The 18210-nt window shown below is 45.3% G+C and overlaps 1 protein-coding gene across 1 annotated transcript in view; it reads left to right on the top strand.

The window, feature by feature from the left end:
- Positions 1-5797: 5797 nt before the first annotated feature.
- LOC122919565 (wiskott-Aldrich syndrome protein family member 3-like) overlaps positions 5798-18210 on the top strand; it is a 60796-nt gene continuing 48383 nt past the window's right edge. Inside the window, exon 1 of the mRNA XM_044268655.1 lies at positions 5798-5930. Coding sequence (XP_044124590.1) covers positions 5798-5930 — 133 coding nt within the window. The remainder of the gene's footprint in view (positions 5931-18210) is intronic.

Below are 18210 nucleotides of genomic sequence, written 5' to 3'. Positions count from 1 at the left end.
AAGTCCAATAAATCACAGTCCACAAATACGATTCTCTCTCTGGGGGTAGCGCGACACAGTACAGCGCCTCCAATTCCTCCCAGGCACAATTGTAATCCACAGTTTTGGGAATAAAGGTTACAGTCTTTGCAATACGGTGGTGGAATAGTTAAAGCACACAGTTCACACTTCTCTGCACTTCAGAAGTATGCGTATCCTGTTCGTGACGCCAAAAAGAGCGATGCAGTGTCCCAGGGGGTCAGTAGTGTATGCTGGGCTTTGTAGTGCAGATTGACTCACTAACCTGGGATCCACTGTCGTCTTCAATTGGGGCAAATACTGGAACAGGCAGGTGTTCAATGTTCGTGACGCCAGTGTCAGTTTAACGGTGACACGCCGTGTATAGTAATGTAGAATAACGGAAGCAACCACGGGATAGCCAACCAAAAACTGGAACTTTACTGAATATCAGTGATTATAATACATGGACGCAGTTGGAAGCGCCGTTCCATGAAAGACAGTTGGTTACTATTTGAATACAGCTGGTTCTTAGAAGTACAGAATGGCCGGTCTTAGCAATGTTCTTTACAGAGTGTTAATTACAGGAGATGCAGTACAGGCGGCTTGCACACTATTCCTGACTGGTCCTGAAACATGTGACTTATCCTCCAAGGTCCAATGCCCTCTATCTGGCGTATCCTTGAAGCTGTCCTTATCTAGTACCTCCTCTGTTATCTTGAGTACCTCTTGCTTTATCTGATCGGCCTCTGTAGTATTCTGTGTCCCGGCTGGTTACTTGCTTATGATGTTTCAGCTAAACGGATGATGACTCAGGAGGGGAACCTTTTCCTTGGATCCAGAACCCGGTTACAGGGCTTACTACCCTCTCCTAGTCGGCAGGCTTCAGGCCTGCCCTACTCTCACAGGCCCATAGCCTGGCCTTGACTCAGACACAGGATCATCTCTGACCTCTGCTCCCACTGTCTGCCTTACTACTACTTCCTGACTGGGCCTTATATAAACTAGGGTTCCCTAGCTCCCTCTAGTGACTCAGAGCTGGAATGACACCCTAGCCGGCCTGCACATGCACATTTCACAGTAACAGGAAGTACATAGCATTACAGTACAAGATGTTTTATACCAACCTCCCCTTAAATACAGGGGGAACGACAGTACCCAAGTGACCCTTCTGTAGTGACGGGGTATTACTCTCCCGTACACTACAGTATTCATGCTGAATGCGAGAATGTCCTGAGTGTGTGCAGAGTGTGTGTCAGGTGTATTCAGGTACGTTTTGTCAATATACAAGTAAGTGTAATGTCTATGCATATATTCAGAGCAAGTATGTCTGTGCGCAGAGTGTGTGTATGAAGTGTGTGCATTGTGTGGACAGAGTGACTACAGTTTGCAGGTGTATTGTATGTGTGTGAAGGTGTGCATTATGTGGCTACAGGTGTGCAGTATCTACAGTTTGCAGGTGTATTGTATGTGTGTGAGGGTGTGCATTATGTGGCTACAGGTGTGCAGTGTCTACAGTTTGCAGGTGTGTTGTATGTGTGTGAAGGTATGCAATGTGTGTATGGTGTGTGCATTGTGTGGCTACAGGTGTGCAGTGTCTACAGTTTGCAGGTGTATTGTATGTGTATGGTATGCGCATTGTGTGGCTACAGGTGTGCAGTATCTACAGTTTGCAGGTGTATTGTATGTGTGTGGAGGTATGCAATGTGTGTATGGTGTGTGCATTGTGTGGCTACAGGTGTGCAGTGTCTACAGTTTGCAGGTGTATTGTATGTGTGTGAAGGTGTGCGCATTGTGTGGCTACAGGTGTGCAGTATCTACAGTTTGCAGGTGTATTGTATGTGTGTGAAGGTGTGCGCATTGTGTGGCTACAGGTGTGCAGTATCTACAGTTTGCAGGTGTATTGTATGTGTGTGGAGGTGTGTATTGTGTGGCTACAGGTGTGCAGTATCTACAGTTTGCAGGTGTGTTGTGTGTGTGAAAAGGTGTTCAGTGTCCGGAGTGTGTGCAGTGTGTGTAATACATGGGTGCATGTTTATGGAGTGTATGCAGGTGTGCAGAATGTGTGTACAGTTGTTGGTGGAGGATTGCTGCCATGCCGGGTGTACTACCATGGGCTTTCACCGTATTCACCATTTTTCAATAGTAGGTGTAGTTTGAATAGTAATTAGCTTTAATATTTACAGTTATCACACTGAGCTGCGCAGGAGGAGCAGTTTGAGTATAATTTAAAGCTATTGCCTTGCCCACCCCTGTATTCTGTAATTGGCTGATTGGACTCAGTATCTGTAAGAGACCCTATGGGAGTATACAGATGTGCCATGGTTAGCACTCCCGCTGTTAACTCATTTCATTATCTTGAGACAAAAGCCATTGAAAAGCAATTGAAGGTGTTTGCTTAGATTAGATAACACAACTCAGAAATCTCTGAAAAAAGGAGTGCTAACCATGTAACAAATGATAGAGGGGGTCAAAGTGGGTTCCTTTCACCTTAGGAAGAACAGGCATTATGGGGAAGATGTATCAAAACTGGTGTAAAGAAAAACTGGCTGAGTTGCCCATAGCAACCAATCAGATTCCACCTTACATTTTCCATAGGAGCTCCAAAAAATGAAAGATAAAATATGATTGGTTGCTATGGGCAACTAAGCCAGTTCTACTTTATACCAGTTTTGATAAATCTACCCCTATGTCTCTCCCTGCAGTGGACAGATTTCATGAGGGGCCAGTAAACCATGTATGGACCAGAGAAACACCCAAAAGACAAAGCAGATAAAAGGTAGAATGGCATAAAACAATAAAATAAGCATTACTCACCTCACTGATTCCCCATCAATGGCGTCACTCTGCTTACAGGGTCCTCCTGGGTCTCCACTTCTAGGCCCTGGCTTGAGACACAGGAAAAAGCAGGAGATCAGCCAATCACGAGTCACAGCAGTGACCCGCCTGGTCTGTGATTGGCTGAGCGGGCATCTCCTTCCATTTTCTATGTTTCACCCTGGGACCAGGAATCAGTAAGTGTTGGACTTGCATCTTATAAAGGGGTGGCATATCACTAGGATTTGCCATCACTTTATGATGGGTGGAGGTCCAGCCTCTGGGACCTCCGTTCCTGATTCTGAGAATGAAGGGCTGGTGTAGCGCTAGTTTTCCACTGCATACACTTCGCTGTTTTTTGCCTGCACGGTGGCGCCCAGATCACCCACTGTTCAGAGATGCCACAATGCAAATAGCAACAGGACTGACAGAGTGGTGCATAAATACACAATGGCACCAGTGCCTATAGTTGACATGTATACATGCAATTATAAATCCAGTGTATTTTTTGTTGGGCACTATAAGTCAAATAGTAAAATACTTTTTATTTTTTGCCATTTGGGCTAACAGTACAGGAGACCTGTCATTGTAAGGGTCGGTTCACATTAGCGTTAGGTACTCCGTTATGGCTTTCCATTATAACATGGTTATAACGGAAAATAACGGAATCCATAAGACAGAAGGACGGATCAGTTCTTCTGCCTATATTATGACGGGATGCAAAACAGAAGCCTTTAAAAGGCATTCCGTTTGCTTTCCGACCTAATAAAAGTCTATGGGAATCAAAACGGATCCGTCTGGTTCCCGTTATGCAAGACGGAAAACAAAGTCCTGTCGACAGGACTTTGTTTTCCGTCTTGCATAAAGGGACCCAGACGGATCCGTTATGCTTTCCGATAGACTTCTATTAGGACGGAAAGCAAACGGAACGTGCCTTTTAAAGGGTTCCGTTTTGCATTCTGTCTGGGTATTCCGTTATTTTCCGTTATAACCATGTTATAACGGAAAGCCATAATGTAATCCCTAACGCTAGCATGAACCCACGCTAATATGTAGCCCGTCAACAAGGCAGCATGTTATGGTGTCAGATCCGCTTCAATTATGTATTCATTTACTATGGATTACTGCCTGGTCCACATTATCTGTAGACTTTTGCTAAATGTAAATTACCTTAGGTAAACGGTAACAGCGACAGTCACCTCTCACATCTCTCTTATTGTCACCCCTGATGTCCTAGAAGATTGCACCCTGCAATACGTGAAGTTAAAGGGAAACTGGCACGTTGAACATGGTGTCTGAGCTGACGGCAGCATGTTATAGAGCAGGAGGAGCTGAGCAGATTGATATATAGTTTTATGGGAAAAGATTCAGTAAAACTTGTAAATAATCCGTTCATATCTGTGCTCATTCGGGGCTTTGAAGTCCAGGAGGCGGTCCTATCAGTGATTGACAGCTATCTGTATACGCAGTCATAGAGGGAAGGCTGTCAATCACTGATAGGACCGCCTCCTGGACTTCAAAGACCAGAATGAGAAGGAATTTAAATGTATAAAATGTAAATTTTACTGAATCCTTTCCCATAAAACTATACATCAGTCTGCTCAGCTCCTTCTGTTCTATGCTGCCTGCAGATAATTTTGCATATTCATGGTGACAGGTTCCCTTTAACTAAGCATGAAGTCCATTATAGCCATAGCACTCACTTTACCGCCATCTCTTCAGCATGAAGTCCATTATTGCACTCACTTTACCGCCATCTCTTCAGCGTGACCAGCCCGCGTCACAAGGTGCCTGATTTGGTTACAGTGTATAATTTACTGAGTACAGGTCCGTTGTGCAGGACCAAAGATCCTACTGTAAAAATCCAGTCTAGGCTCCGTTTTTGCATAATATTCTATGTACTCGGTGTATTATTTCCTCAACATTTTCAAGATCTCCGTTTTCTCTCACTGGATTGAAACCTTCTTTGAAGCTGAAAGCCTGTCATGTCATTGTCATGTCCAATTAACACAGTTCATGGCTCATTACATCATATCAGAGGCCTATCTTGCAAGCTGTGACACCAGGCAAGGATCTGTCAGCTTAAGGTTGTCCAGAATTAGAAAAAACATGGCTACCTTCTTCCAGAAACAGCTTCACGCCTGCCTAAATGAGTTGTGTGATATTGCAACCCAATTCCATTAATTTCAGTGGGTCTGAACGGCAATACCACACACAACCTGTGGGCAGGTGTGGCGCTGTTTCTAAATCTGGACTAACCTTTTCATAGCTGCCCTATGTAAGAACAGCATATTGCAGCTACAGATCGGTACTACTAATATCCAAAATGGCACAGAAGATGCTATGCTGTTTGACTACAAGGGGAGCTAAGAGAATACACTAGACCCAGCCTGGTATATCCACATATATATCTATGTATATATATTCACAGGATAGGGGATAACTGTTAGATCACTGGGAATCCTGCTGGTACCCCCACCGATCACAAGAACGGGGGTCCCGTATCCCCTGGAGCGGCTGGTCACACATGAGTGTGGCCACTCTATTCATTTCTATGGGAATACCGGAGATAGCGAAGTACATTGCTGGATTATCTCCAGAATTCCATAGAAATTAATGGGGCAGCCACACGCATGCCCGACTGGCTGCACTGTTCATTTCAGGGGGGCTGCAGGGGATACAAGGCCCCTGTTCTCGTGATCGGTGGGGGTCCCAGTGGTAGGACCCCCACCGATATGATAGGGGATAACTTCTAACAATCGAAATGCCACTTTAAGTGATGTTATATTAACTGGATTTTTACTAGACAGCAGGGGGTTAATGACATATGCATTATAAAGGTTAGCTGATTAACAAATCTTCTGTGTTAATTTCTACTGTTATTTATGGATTTGCTATTACAGATGGTGGAAACATTAGGTCTCTTTTATTGTCTTTTCAGTTCCCCTTTGATGTTCTGTTCATCTGAACCCAACAGCAAAAAATGCCATTGGTTAAGAGAAATATAGAACCGCGGCATTTATGTCGTGGGATAGTGCCAGATGGAGTCACCAGTGAGTTGGAGTGTGTCACCAACAGTACCCTGGCCGCCATCATCAAGCAACTGGGAAGCTTAAGTAAGTGCAGATCTGTTATTCCGTGGGCATCTGTCAGCAGATTTGTACCTATGGCACTGGCTCACCTGTTACATGTGCACTTGTTTCCATGGTTACCACCACCATGTAATCCAGCAGCAGTGGCCGTGCTTTCATGCTATACGAAAAAGTCCCAGCCTCTCTCATTACGGGACATGTTTCTATCATAGTTTTAAATTAGCGGGGCAAAGGTTTAAAAGTAATATCAGGAAGTATTACTTTACTGAGAGAGTAGTGGATGCATGGAATAGCCTTCCTGCAGAAGTGGTAGCTGCAAATACAGTGAAGGAGTTTAAGCATGCATGGGATAGGCATAAGGCCATCCTTCATATAAGATAGGGCCAGGGGCTATCCATAGTATTCAGTATATTGGGCAGACTAGATGGGCCAAATGGTTCTTATCTGCCGACACATTCTATGTCTATTATAGTGTGCAAGCATGACCACAGCTGCGTGATTTCAGGGTGGTCATAACCATACAAACCAGAAGTGTATAATGTGATGGAAAAATAAATCAAGCCAGCAAAGAAGGAAATACAGACAATCACAATACATTAGTACTTGCCTTGTATTAACTTTATCTACATAATAAATGTGATTTTCTGAAGTGACACAACCCCTTTAATATTAAACTGATTAGATAAATCCCATGCTTATCTATCAAATAGCCTTACAATTCTGGTTGTTAATGTGTACATGAAAATAATACCCATATCGTAATGTGTTCTGGTATTTTCTTTAAGGGGAGCTCACAGCTAGAGAATCCATGTTTGAAACCCGAAGTTAATAATAATAAGTCTGATCGCCAGGGGCGGATTGGCCATAGACCCTACAGGGAAATTTCAGTTCTTGCATGATGTATATCCTGTCATTTTTAAAGTAATGTTGGGTGTGAAAATAGAATCTGGAATTAGAATTGTCCTATTACATAAGGGTTTGTAAATATATTTAAAAAAAAATCTTTGCTTTTTACATATTATTATTCTTTTTTTAGGTACACAGTTTAAAAATAATTTATCAAATATAACCATATGGGAGTACATAAGGGAAAGCACATCAGGTTTTGTTCTACACTTCTAAAAGAAAAAGGGATTTTGGTGGGTTCACAGATAAGAAAAGTTCTTAAATTCCAGTGTGAACAACTCAAATGAACTTCTTCAAAAGCTGTGATTGCCACATTAGGACCACCATACTTGTCCTGCTGATTGGGTCATGGTTTATAATATACAATTGCAACCTGCTGTAATGGTGGAGAGCAGAGGAACCTCTGATCTTCCCCATTGGATGCCATGGTCAACAGCTACCAGGGCATCTAAGGTGTTTGACAAAGGAAGGGGGTTCTCTTGTCAGCCTTTCCACCCCCAACCCCCACAACACAATTGCAGGTTGTCAAGGGGTTGTTATGGCAGCCAAAGGCCTTACAATAGCCTTTTGGTCTTGCCAACTACGGAAGCCTGTTAGGCCCAGTCAGATAGGCTTCCTGTCAGTGTAAAACTAACCCCTCTACTGCAAGTAGTTTCTTTCAGCTATTGGTGTAATAAGTTCAAGATAAGTCCACTTTTGGGACCGAAAAAGAAAATGTGAAAAATGTTTGATTGAATGTTAAAGAAACACAAAAATTGCCTTTACAGATTTATTATGTAAAAAAAAAACAACAACATAAATCTACACATCAGTGATAGTGTCACATCTGGAATGACCCAAACAGTAAAATTACCCAATTAACCCACAGTGTAAAAATTAGAATAAAAAACAATGTCAGAATTACAGTTTTTCTGTTAGACCCACCAGTGCTTCAAAATGGTAATAATGATAACTCATAAAACAAGCCCTCACACACCTATGTCAATTTTTTTTTTGTGACGTGCTTTTATTGTGTAACTGTAGTAATACATAAATAAACTATATATCACTGTAATTGTACTGGTCAGCAGAATAAAAACAACACCCTAAAAACAAGGCCCCAAAACTGTGATATTAGTGTTGCTTCCAGCTCCCCCCTCCAAAAAAAAGTTTTTCACAATATACTCGAAAATGATGGCATTAAAAATACAACTTGTCTTGTGAAAAACAAGCCCTCATACAGCCAAGTTCATGGAAAAATTATAAAGTTATAGCTCTCAAAATGTGATGAAAAAATGCCAAAAAATACTTGGTCACTAAGGCTACTTTCACACTTGCGTTCGGAGCGGATCCGTCTGGTATTTGTACAGACGGATCCGCTCCTATAATGCAAACGATGGTATCCGTTCAGACCGTTTGCATTATATTTCACTTAAAAAGTCTAAGTACAATTTGTATTCAGACGGATCCATCCAGACTTTACATTGAAAGTCAATGGGGGCTCGCCTCCTCAGCACTCCCTTAGTGCGCCTGCGCCGATGACGTCACCGAAAGAGAAGACGTCATCGGCGCAGGCACACTGAGGGAGTGCTGAGGAGGCGAGCCTCCTTATCTCAGAGCGCCTGCGCCGAATCAACACAGGCGCGCGATTTTTGAAATGCTGACAGGGTCGGCCGGAGGAGGAGATTGCAGCTGGCCCTGTCAATCAACAAGAGGAGGGGGTGGTTTTCTGCGGCTGCTACCAGCCTTGCTGGTAGAAAGGTAATTAGCATATCATAAAAGTACATTTTTTGCAAAATCTACTGAACGAAAATTATTAATAGCAATATCGCAGGATAGGGATTTTAAGTACACAACAAAAAAAAAAAAATCTGTTTAGTGGGGTGACAGAAGCCCATTAAGGAACCGGAAAAGAGGACAACTGCTATATGTTCCATAGTGAAAGATCTCCTGGCCTGGAGAACTACAAAAAACTACTGTAGGTTGTAGAACAACAAACTCAAAATTTGCTTGAATCTCCACCTGCACATACTTCCACCTGAGAGCCTTCCAGTGGGAGTTTATGGACCTATGGGAATACCTGATGGAATAAACAGGGCCTGTCACCTTTCTTGTCATACTCTCCAGTCCCTACAGTATCTTGGTGGGAGAATTGCCCCAGTTAGAGATCTTTTCCACCGATAACCCAGAATTACATAACTACAAATGTCTTCCACTGAGGCTGAGGATCTCATCTGGACAGTCCCGCTGTGAAATGTTCCTCCCAGGAGAGTCTGATGCCCACCGATCTATGGGAGTTAAAAGCAGTCAGTAACAAGACCACAGCTGCAAGCAAAAGATAATCACGACCAGCTCCAATGCAGAGGTCCATGCACGGAAAAACGTGGCACTCCAACAAATGCAAACTGAAGAAAAAGTTTATTCCAGCCTCCGGATAAAACAATGGAATCCTTTATTGAAAAATAGTCATAAAATCCAGGTATGCCAAACACATAGTGCACAGAAAAACGCACCTCCTGTGATGCGTTTTGGATGTCAATTCGCATAAAACTTCGTTAGAATACTGTACAGAGCGCTCGCTCAGATGAGCTGAAGTTATTACTTTGGAAAGTCTCGCGAGACTTCGGGTAATAACTTCAGAAATTAATTTCTACTGTTAAAACCCTTTTACCGAACTCAGGTTCGGTTCCATGTTTTATGCGAATAGACTTCGGATGTTTCATCCGAAGTCGATTCGCTCATCACTATATATAACACTCTTAGTCATTCCATTGTTTTATGTGGAGGCTGAAATAAACTTTTTCTTTAGTTTGCAATACCACAGCTGCCTCCTACATCAACAGACAGGGAGGTACAAGATTATTCCCCTACTGCCTACTGAACAAGGCAGAGATAATCTTTTGTTTGGCAGAGAATTATCCGAATATCCTTATTGCAGAGTATATTCCAGGGAACCTAAATGTTCTGGCTGACAGTTTAAGCAGAGGCTTAACAGTATCCAGAAGTGTTCCATCAGATCAGTTTGGAAGTTGGACGTTTCAGTGGTGGATCTTATGGGGAAATGCAAAGCTTGTGGTCTTCTGCTCCCTGTCCAATGAAGACAGTCTACTGGTTCTGGACACAGTGTTAATCCCATGGAATTTTCCACTGTCATATATATTTCCTCCAGTAGCAATGATTCAGAGAGTGATACTAAAGCCCTTCAGGATGGTCTTCTCGCATTGCCATAATCCCTTACTGGCCCAAAAGAGCTTGTTTTTCTCAACTAATGCCATTGAGCCAAGGTCAGTTTTTGATACTCTACTCAGGCACAGTCAGATGTTTCAAGGCAGCCAGAAATGACACAACCTGCACAGCTTGAAGTTAGCTGCGTGGAGGTTGACAGAGAGCTCTTGAGATATCAAGGACTTTCTGAAACCCTAATGCAGACCCTAAATAATTCCAGGAGATCTTCTACCAGCAAGGTCTATTCCAGAGTGAAGCCAGTCTTCATAAGTAGGGATGAGCGAACTCGAACTGTATAGTTCGGGTTCGTACCGAATTTTGGGGTGTCCGTGACACGGACCCGAACCCGGACATTTTCGTAAAAGTCCGGGTTCGGGTTCGGTGTTCGTCGCTTTCTTCGCGCTTTTGTGACGCTTTCTTGGCGCTTTTTGAAAGGCTGCAAAGCAGCCAATCAACAAGCGTCATACTACTTGCCCCAAGAGGCCATCACAGCCATGCCTACTATTGGCATGGCTGTGATTGGCCAGAGCACCATGTGACCCAGCCTCTATTTAAGCTGGAGTCACATAGCGCCGCCCGTCACTCTGCTCTGATTAGCGTAGGGAGAGGTTGCGGCTGCGACAGTAGGGCGAGATTAGGCAGATTAACTCCTCCAAAGGACTTGATTAACTGATCGATCTGCAGCTGTGGATCATTGAGCTGCTGATCCTCAATTGCTCACTGTTTTTAGGCTGCCCAGACCGTTTGTCAGTCACATTTTTCTGGGGTGATCGGCGGCCATTTTGTGTCTTGTGGTGCGCCAGCACAAGCTGCGACCAAGTGCATTTAACCCTCAATGGTGTGGTTGTTTTTTGGCTAAAGCCTACATCAGGGTGAAGCTGTCACACCAAGTGCATTTAACCAGCAATAGTCTGTTTATTTTTTGGCCATATACTACATCAGGGGCAAGCTGCGCCTGTCACCAAGTGCATTTAACCCTCAATGGTGCGTTTGTTTTTTGGCTAAAGCCTACATCAGGGTGAAGCTGTCACACCAAGTGCATTTAACCAGCAATAGTCTGTTTATTTTTTGGCCATATACTACATCAGGGGCAAGCTGCGCCCGTCACCAAGTGCATTTAACCCTCAGTAGTGTGGTTGGTCAAGCTATCACACCAAGTGCATTTAACCAGCAATAGTCTGTTCATTTTTTGGCCATATACTAAATCAGGGGCAAGCTGCGCCCGTCACCAAGTGCATTTAACCAGCAATAGTCTGTTCATTTTTTGGCCATATACTACATCAGGGGCAAGCTGCGCCCGTCACCAAGTGCATTTAACCCTCAGTAGTGTGGTTGGTCAAGCTGTGACACCAAGTGCATTTAACCAGCAATAGTCTGTTCATTTTTTGGCCATATACTACATCAGGGGCAAGCTGCGCCCATCACCAAGTGCATTTAACCAGCAATAGTGTGGTTATTTTTTGGCCATATCCCAGTCTAATTCTGTCACTAAATCCATACCGGTCACCCAGCGCCTAAATACTAGGCCTCAAATTTATATCCCGCTAAATCTCTCGTTACCGCTGTCCTGTTGTGGCTGGGAAAGTTATTTAGTGTCCGTCAAAGCACATTTTTTGTTCTGGGTTGAAATACAATTCCCAATTTAGCAATTTAAAAATTTAGTGGTTTCTGCTGTATCAGAGCTATTTGAAATCTATCCCTAAAAGGGTATATAATATTCAAGGTGCACATAGGGTCATTCAGAATAACTTCACACACCCGCTACTGTGCATTTCCAAGTCTAATTCTGTCACTAAACCCATACCTGTCACCCAGCGCCTAAATACTAGGCCTCAAATTCATATCCAGCTAAATCTGTCGTTAGTGCTGTAGCTGGGCGAGTTATTTAGTGTCCGTTCAAGCACATTTCTTGTTCTGGGTTGAAATACAATTCCCAATTTAGCAATTTCATAATTTAGTGGTTTCTGCTATATCAGAGCTATTTGAAATCTATCCCTAAAAGGGTATATAATATTCAAGGTGCACATTGGGTCATTCAGAATAACTTCACACACACCCGCTACTGTGTATTTCCAAGTCTAATTCTGTCACTAAACCCATACCTGTCACCCAGCGCCTAAATACTAGGCCTCAAATTTATATCCAGCTAAATCTGTCCTTAGTGCTGTAGCTGGGCGAGTTATTTAGTGTCCGTTCAAGCACATTTCTTGTTCTGGGTTGAAATACAATTCCCAATTTAGCAATTTCATACTTTAGTGGTTTCTGCTATATCAGAGCTATTTGAAATCTATCCCTAAAAGGGTATATAATATTCAAGGTGCACATTGGGTCATTCAGAATAACTTCACACACACCCGCTACTGTGTATTTCCAAGTCTAATTCTGTCACTAAACCCATACCTGTCACCCAGCGCCTAAATACTAGGCCTCAAATTTATATCCAGCTAAATCTGTCCTTAGTGCTGTAGCTGGGCGAGTTATTTAGTGTCCGTTCAAGCACATTTCTTGTTCTGGGTTGAAATACAATTCCCAATTTAGCAATTTCATAATTTAGTGGTTTCTGCTATATCAGAGCTATTTGAAATCTATCCCTAAAAGGGTATATAATATTCAAGGTGCACATTGGGTCATTCAGAATAACTTCACACACACCCGCTACTGTGTATTTCTAAGTCTAATTCTGTCACTAAACCCATACCTGTCACCCAGCGCCTAAATACTAGGCCTCAAATTTATATCCTGCTAAATCTCTCGTTAACGCTGTCCTGTTGTGGCTGGGAAAGTTATTTAGTGTCCGTCAAAGCACATTTTTTGTTCTGGGTTGAAATACAATTCCCAATTTAGCAATTTCATAATTTAGTGGTTTCTGCTATATCAGAGCTATTTGAAATCTATCCCTAAAAGGGTATATAATATTCAAGGTGCACATTGGGTCATTCAGAATAACTTCACACACACCCGCTACTGTGTATTTCTAAGTCTAATTCTGTCACTAAACCCATACCTGTCACCCAGCGCCTAAATACTAGGCCTCAAATTTATATCCTGCTAAATCTCTCGTTAACGCTGTCCTGTTGTGGCTGGGAAAGTTATTTAGTGTCCGTCAAAGCACATTTTTTGTTCTGGGTTGAAATACAATTCCCAATTTAGCAATTTCATAATTTAGTGGTTTCTGCTATATCAGAGCTATTTGAAATCTATCCCTAAAAGGGTATATAATATTCAAGGTGCACATTGGGTCATTCAGAATAACTTCACACACACCCGCTACTGTGTATTTCTAAGTCTAATTCTGTCACTAAACCCATACCTGTCACCCAGCGCCTAAATACTAGGCCTCAAATTTATATCCTGCTAAATCTCTCGTTAACGCTGTCCTGTTGTGGCTGGGAAAGTTATTTAGTGTCCGTCAAAGCACATTTTTTGTTCTGGGTTGAAATACAATTCCCAATTTAGCAATTTCATAATTTAGTGGTTTCTGCTATATCAGAGCTATTTGAAATCTATCCCTAAAAGGGTATATAATATTCAAGGTGCACATTGGGTCATTCAGAATAACTTCACACACACACGCTACTGTGCATTTCCAAGTCTAATTCTGTCACTAAACCCATACCTGTCACCCAGCGCCTAAATACTAGGCCTCAAATTTATATCCTGCTAAATCTCTCGTTAACGCTGTCCTGTTGTGGCTGGGAAAGTTATTTAGTGTCCGTCAAAGCACATTTTTTGTTCTGGGTTGAAATACAATTCCCAATTTAGCAATTTCATAATTTAGTGGTTTCTGCTATATCAGAGCTATTTGAAATCTATCCCTAAAAGGGTATATAATATTCAAGGTGCACATTGGGTCATTCAGAATAACTTCACACACACACGCTTCTGTGCATTTCCAAGTCTAATTCTGTCACTAAATCCATACCGGTCACCCAGCGCCTAAATACTAGGCCTCAAATTTATATCCCGCTGAATTTGAATACAATACATTGGGCCAAATAATATATTTGTTGTTGTGGTGAACCATAACAATGAGAAAAACATCTAGTAAGGGACGCGGACGTGGACATGGTCGTGGTGGTGTTAGTGGACCCTCTGGTGCTGGGAGAGGACGTGGCCGTTCTGCCACATCCACACGTCCTAGTGTACCAACTACCTCAGGTCCCAGTAGCCGCCAGAATTTACAGCGATATATGGTGGGGCCCAATGCCGTTCTAAGGATGGTAAGGCCTGAGCAGGTACAGGCATTAGTCAATTGGGTGGCCGACAGTGGATCCAGCACGTTCACATTATCTCCCACCCAGTCTTCTGCAGAAAGCGCACAGATGGCGCCTGAAAACCAACCCCATCAGTCTGTCACATCACCCCCATGCATACCAGGGAAACTGTCTCAGCCTCAAGTTATGCAGCAGTCTCTTATGCTGTTTGAAGACTCCGCTGGCAGGGTTTCCCAAGGGCATCCACCTAGCCCTTCCCCAGCGGTGAAAGACATAGAATGCACTGACGCACAACCACTTATGTTTCCTGATGATGAGGACATGGGAATACCACCTCAGCATGTCTCTGATGATGACGAAACACAGGTGCCAACTGCTGCGTCTTTCTGCAGTGTGCAGACTGAACAGGAGGTCAGGGATCAAGACTGGGTGGAAGACGATGCAGGGGACGATGAGGTCCTAGACCCCACATGGAATGAAGGTCGTGCCACTGACTTTCACAGTTCGGAGGAAGAGGCACTGGTGAGACCGAGCCAACAGCGTAGCAAAAGAGGGAGCAGTGGGCAAAAGCAGAACACCCGCCGCCAAGAGACTCCGCCTGCTACTGACCGCCGCCATCTGGGACCGAGCACCCCAAAGGCAGCTTCAAGGAGTTCCCTGGCATGGCACTTCTTCAAACAATGTGCTGACGACAAGACCCGAGTGGTTTGCACGCTGTGCCATCAGAGCCTGAAGCGAGGCATTAACGTTCTGAACCTGAGCACAACCTGCATGACCAGGCACCTGCATGCAAAGCATGAACTGCAGTGGAGTAAACACCTTAAAACCAAGGAAGTCACTCAGGCTCCCCCTGCTACCTCTTCTGCTGCTGCCGCCTCGGCCTATTCTGCTGCTGCCGCCTCGGCCTCTTCCTCCGCCTCTGGAGGAACGTTGGCACCTGCCGCCCAGCAAACAGGGGATGTACCACCAACACCACCACCACCACCTCCGTCACCAAGCGTCTCAACCATGTCACACGCCAGCGTTCAGCTCTCCATCTCACAAACATTTGATAGAAAGCGTAAATTCCCACCTAGCCACCCTCGATCCCTGGCCCTGAATGCCAGCATTTCTAAACTACTGGCCTATGAAATGCTGTCATTTAGGCTGGTGGACACAGACAGCTTCAAACAGCTCATGTCGCTTGCTGTCCCACAGTATGTTGTTCCCAGCCGGCACTACTTCTCCAAGAGAGCCGTGCCTTCCCTGCACAACCAAGTATCCGATAAAATCAAGTGTGCACTGCGCAACGCCATCTGTAGCAAGGTCCACCTAACCACAGATACGTGGACCAGTAAGCACGGCCAGGGACGCTATATCTCCCTAACTGCACACTGGGTAAATGTAGTGGCAGCTGGGCCCCAGGCGGAGAGCTGTTTGGCGCACGTCCTTCCGCCGCCAAGGATCGCAGGGCAACATTCTTTGCCTCCTGTTGCCACCTCCTCCTTCTCGGCTTCCTCCTCCTCTTCTTCCACCTGCTCATCCAGTCAGCCACACACCTTCACCACCAACTTCAGCACAGCCCGGGGTAAACGTCAGCAGGCCATTCTGAAACTCATATGTTTGGGGGACAGGCCCCACACCGCACAGGAGTTGTGGCGGGGTATTGAACAACAGACCGACGAGTGGTTGCTGCCGGTGAGCCTCAAGCCCGGCCTGGTGGTGTGTGATAATGGGCGAAATCTCGTTGCAGCTCTGGGACTAGCCAATTTGACGCACATCCCTTGCTTGGCGCATGTGCTGAATTTGGTGGTGCAGAAGTTCATTCACAACTACCCCGACATGTCAGAGCTGCTGCATAAAGTGCGGGCCGTCTGTTCGCGCTTCCGGCGTTCACATCCTGCTGCTGCTCGCCTGTCTGCGCTACAGCGTAACTTCGGCCTTCCCGCTCACCGCCTCATATGCGACGTGCCCACCAGGTGGAACTCCACCTTGCACATGCTGGACAGACTGTGCGAGCAGCAGCAGGCCATAGTGGAGTTTCAGCTGCAGCACGCACGGGTCAGTCGCACTACAGAACAGCACCACTTCACCACCAATGACTGGGCCTCCATGCGAGACCTGTGTGCCCTGTTGCGCTGTTTCGAGTACTCCACCAACATGGCCAGTGGCGATGACACCGTTATCAGCGTTACAATACCACTTCTATGTCTCCTTGAGAAAACACTTAGGGCGATGATGGAAGAGGAGGTGGCCCAGGAGGAGGAGGAGGAGGAGGAGGAGGAAGAGGGGTCATTTTTAGCACTTTCAGGCCAGTCTCTTCGAAGTGACTCAGAGGGAGGTTTTTGGCAACAGCAGAGGCCAGGTACAAATGTGGCCAGCCAGGGCCCACTACTGGAGGACGAGGAGGACGAGGATGAGGAGGAGGTGGAGGAGGATGAGGATGAAGCATGGTCACAGCGGGGTGGCACCCAACGCAGCTCGGGTCCATCACTGGTGCGTGGCTGGGGGGAAAGGCAGGACGATGACGATACGCCTCCCACAGAGGACAGCTTGTCCTTACCCCTGGGCAGCCTGGCACACATGAGCGACTACATGCTGCAGTGCCTGCGCAACGACAGCAGAGTTGCCCACATTTTAACCTGTGCGGACTACTGGGTTGCCACCCTGCTGGATCCACGCTACAAAGACAATGTGCCCACCTTACTTCCTGCACTGGAGCGTGATAGGAAGATGCGCGAGTACAAGCGCACGTTGGTAGACGCGCTACTGAGAGCATTCCCAAATGTCACAGGGGAACAAGTGGAAGCCCAAGGCCAAGGCAGAGGAGGAGCAAGAGGTCGCCAAGGCAGCTGTGTCACGGCCAGCTCCTCTGAGGGCAGGGTTAGCATGGCAGAGATGTGGAAAACTTTTGTCAACACGCCACAGCTAACTGCACCACCACCTGATACGCAACGTGTTAGCAGGAGGCAACATTTCACTAACATGGTGGAACAGTACGTGTGCACACCAATCCACGTACTGACTGATGGTTCGGCCCCATTCAACTTCTGGGTCTCTAAATTGTCCACGTGGCCAGAGCTAGCCTTTTATGCCTTGGAGGTGCTGGCCTGCCCGGCAGCCAGCGTTTTGTCTGAACGTGTATTCAGCACGGCAGGGGGCGTCATTACAGACAAACGCAGCCGCCTGTCTACAGCCAATGTGGACAAGCTGACGTTCATAAAAATGAACCAGGCATGGATCCCACAGGACCTGTCCGTCCCTTGTCCAGATTAGACATTAACTACCTCCCCATAACCATATATTATTGGACTCCAGGGCACTTCCTCATTCAATCCTATTTTTATTTTCATTTTACCATTATATTGCGAGGCTACCCAAAGTTGAATGAACCTCTCCTCTGCCTGTGTGCTAGGCCTAAATATATGCCAATGGACTGTTGCAGTGGTGGCTGACATGAAGCCTGATTCTCTGCTATGACATGCAGACTAATTCTCTGCTGACATGAAGCCAGATTGTCTGTTACGGGACCTCTCTCCTCTGCCTGGGTGCTGGGCCTAAATTTATGACAATGGACTGTTGCAGTGGTGGCTGACGTGAAGCCTGATTCTCTGCTATGACATGCAGACTGATTCTCTGCTGACATGAAGCCAGATTGTCTGTTACGGGACCTCTCTGCTCTGCCTGTGTGCTAGGCCTAAATATATGCCAATGGACTGTTGCAGTGGTGGGTGACGTGAAGCCTCATTCTCTGCTATGACATGCAGACTGATTCTCTGCTGACATGAAGCCAGATCGTCTGTTACGGGACCTCTCTGCTCTGCCTGTGTGCTAGGCCTAAATATATGCCAATGGACTGTTGCAGTGGTGGGTGACGTGAAGCCTCATTCTCTGCTATGACATGCAGACTGATTCTCTGCTGACATGAAGCCAGATTGTCTGTTACGGGACCTCTCTCCTCTGCCTGTGTGCTAGGCCTAAATATATGCCAATGGACTGTT

This window comes from Bufo gargarizans, chromosome 9 (assembly GCF_014858855.1).
Source record: "Bufo gargarizans isolate SCDJY-AF-19 chromosome 9, ASM1485885v1, whole genome shotgun sequence".
Lineage (NCBI taxonomy): Eukaryota > Metazoa > Chordata > Amphibia > Anura > Bufonidae > Bufo > Bufo gargarizans.
Note: the sequence above shows the minus strand (reverse complement) of the source record. Positions and strands in the feature narration are given on the sequence as shown.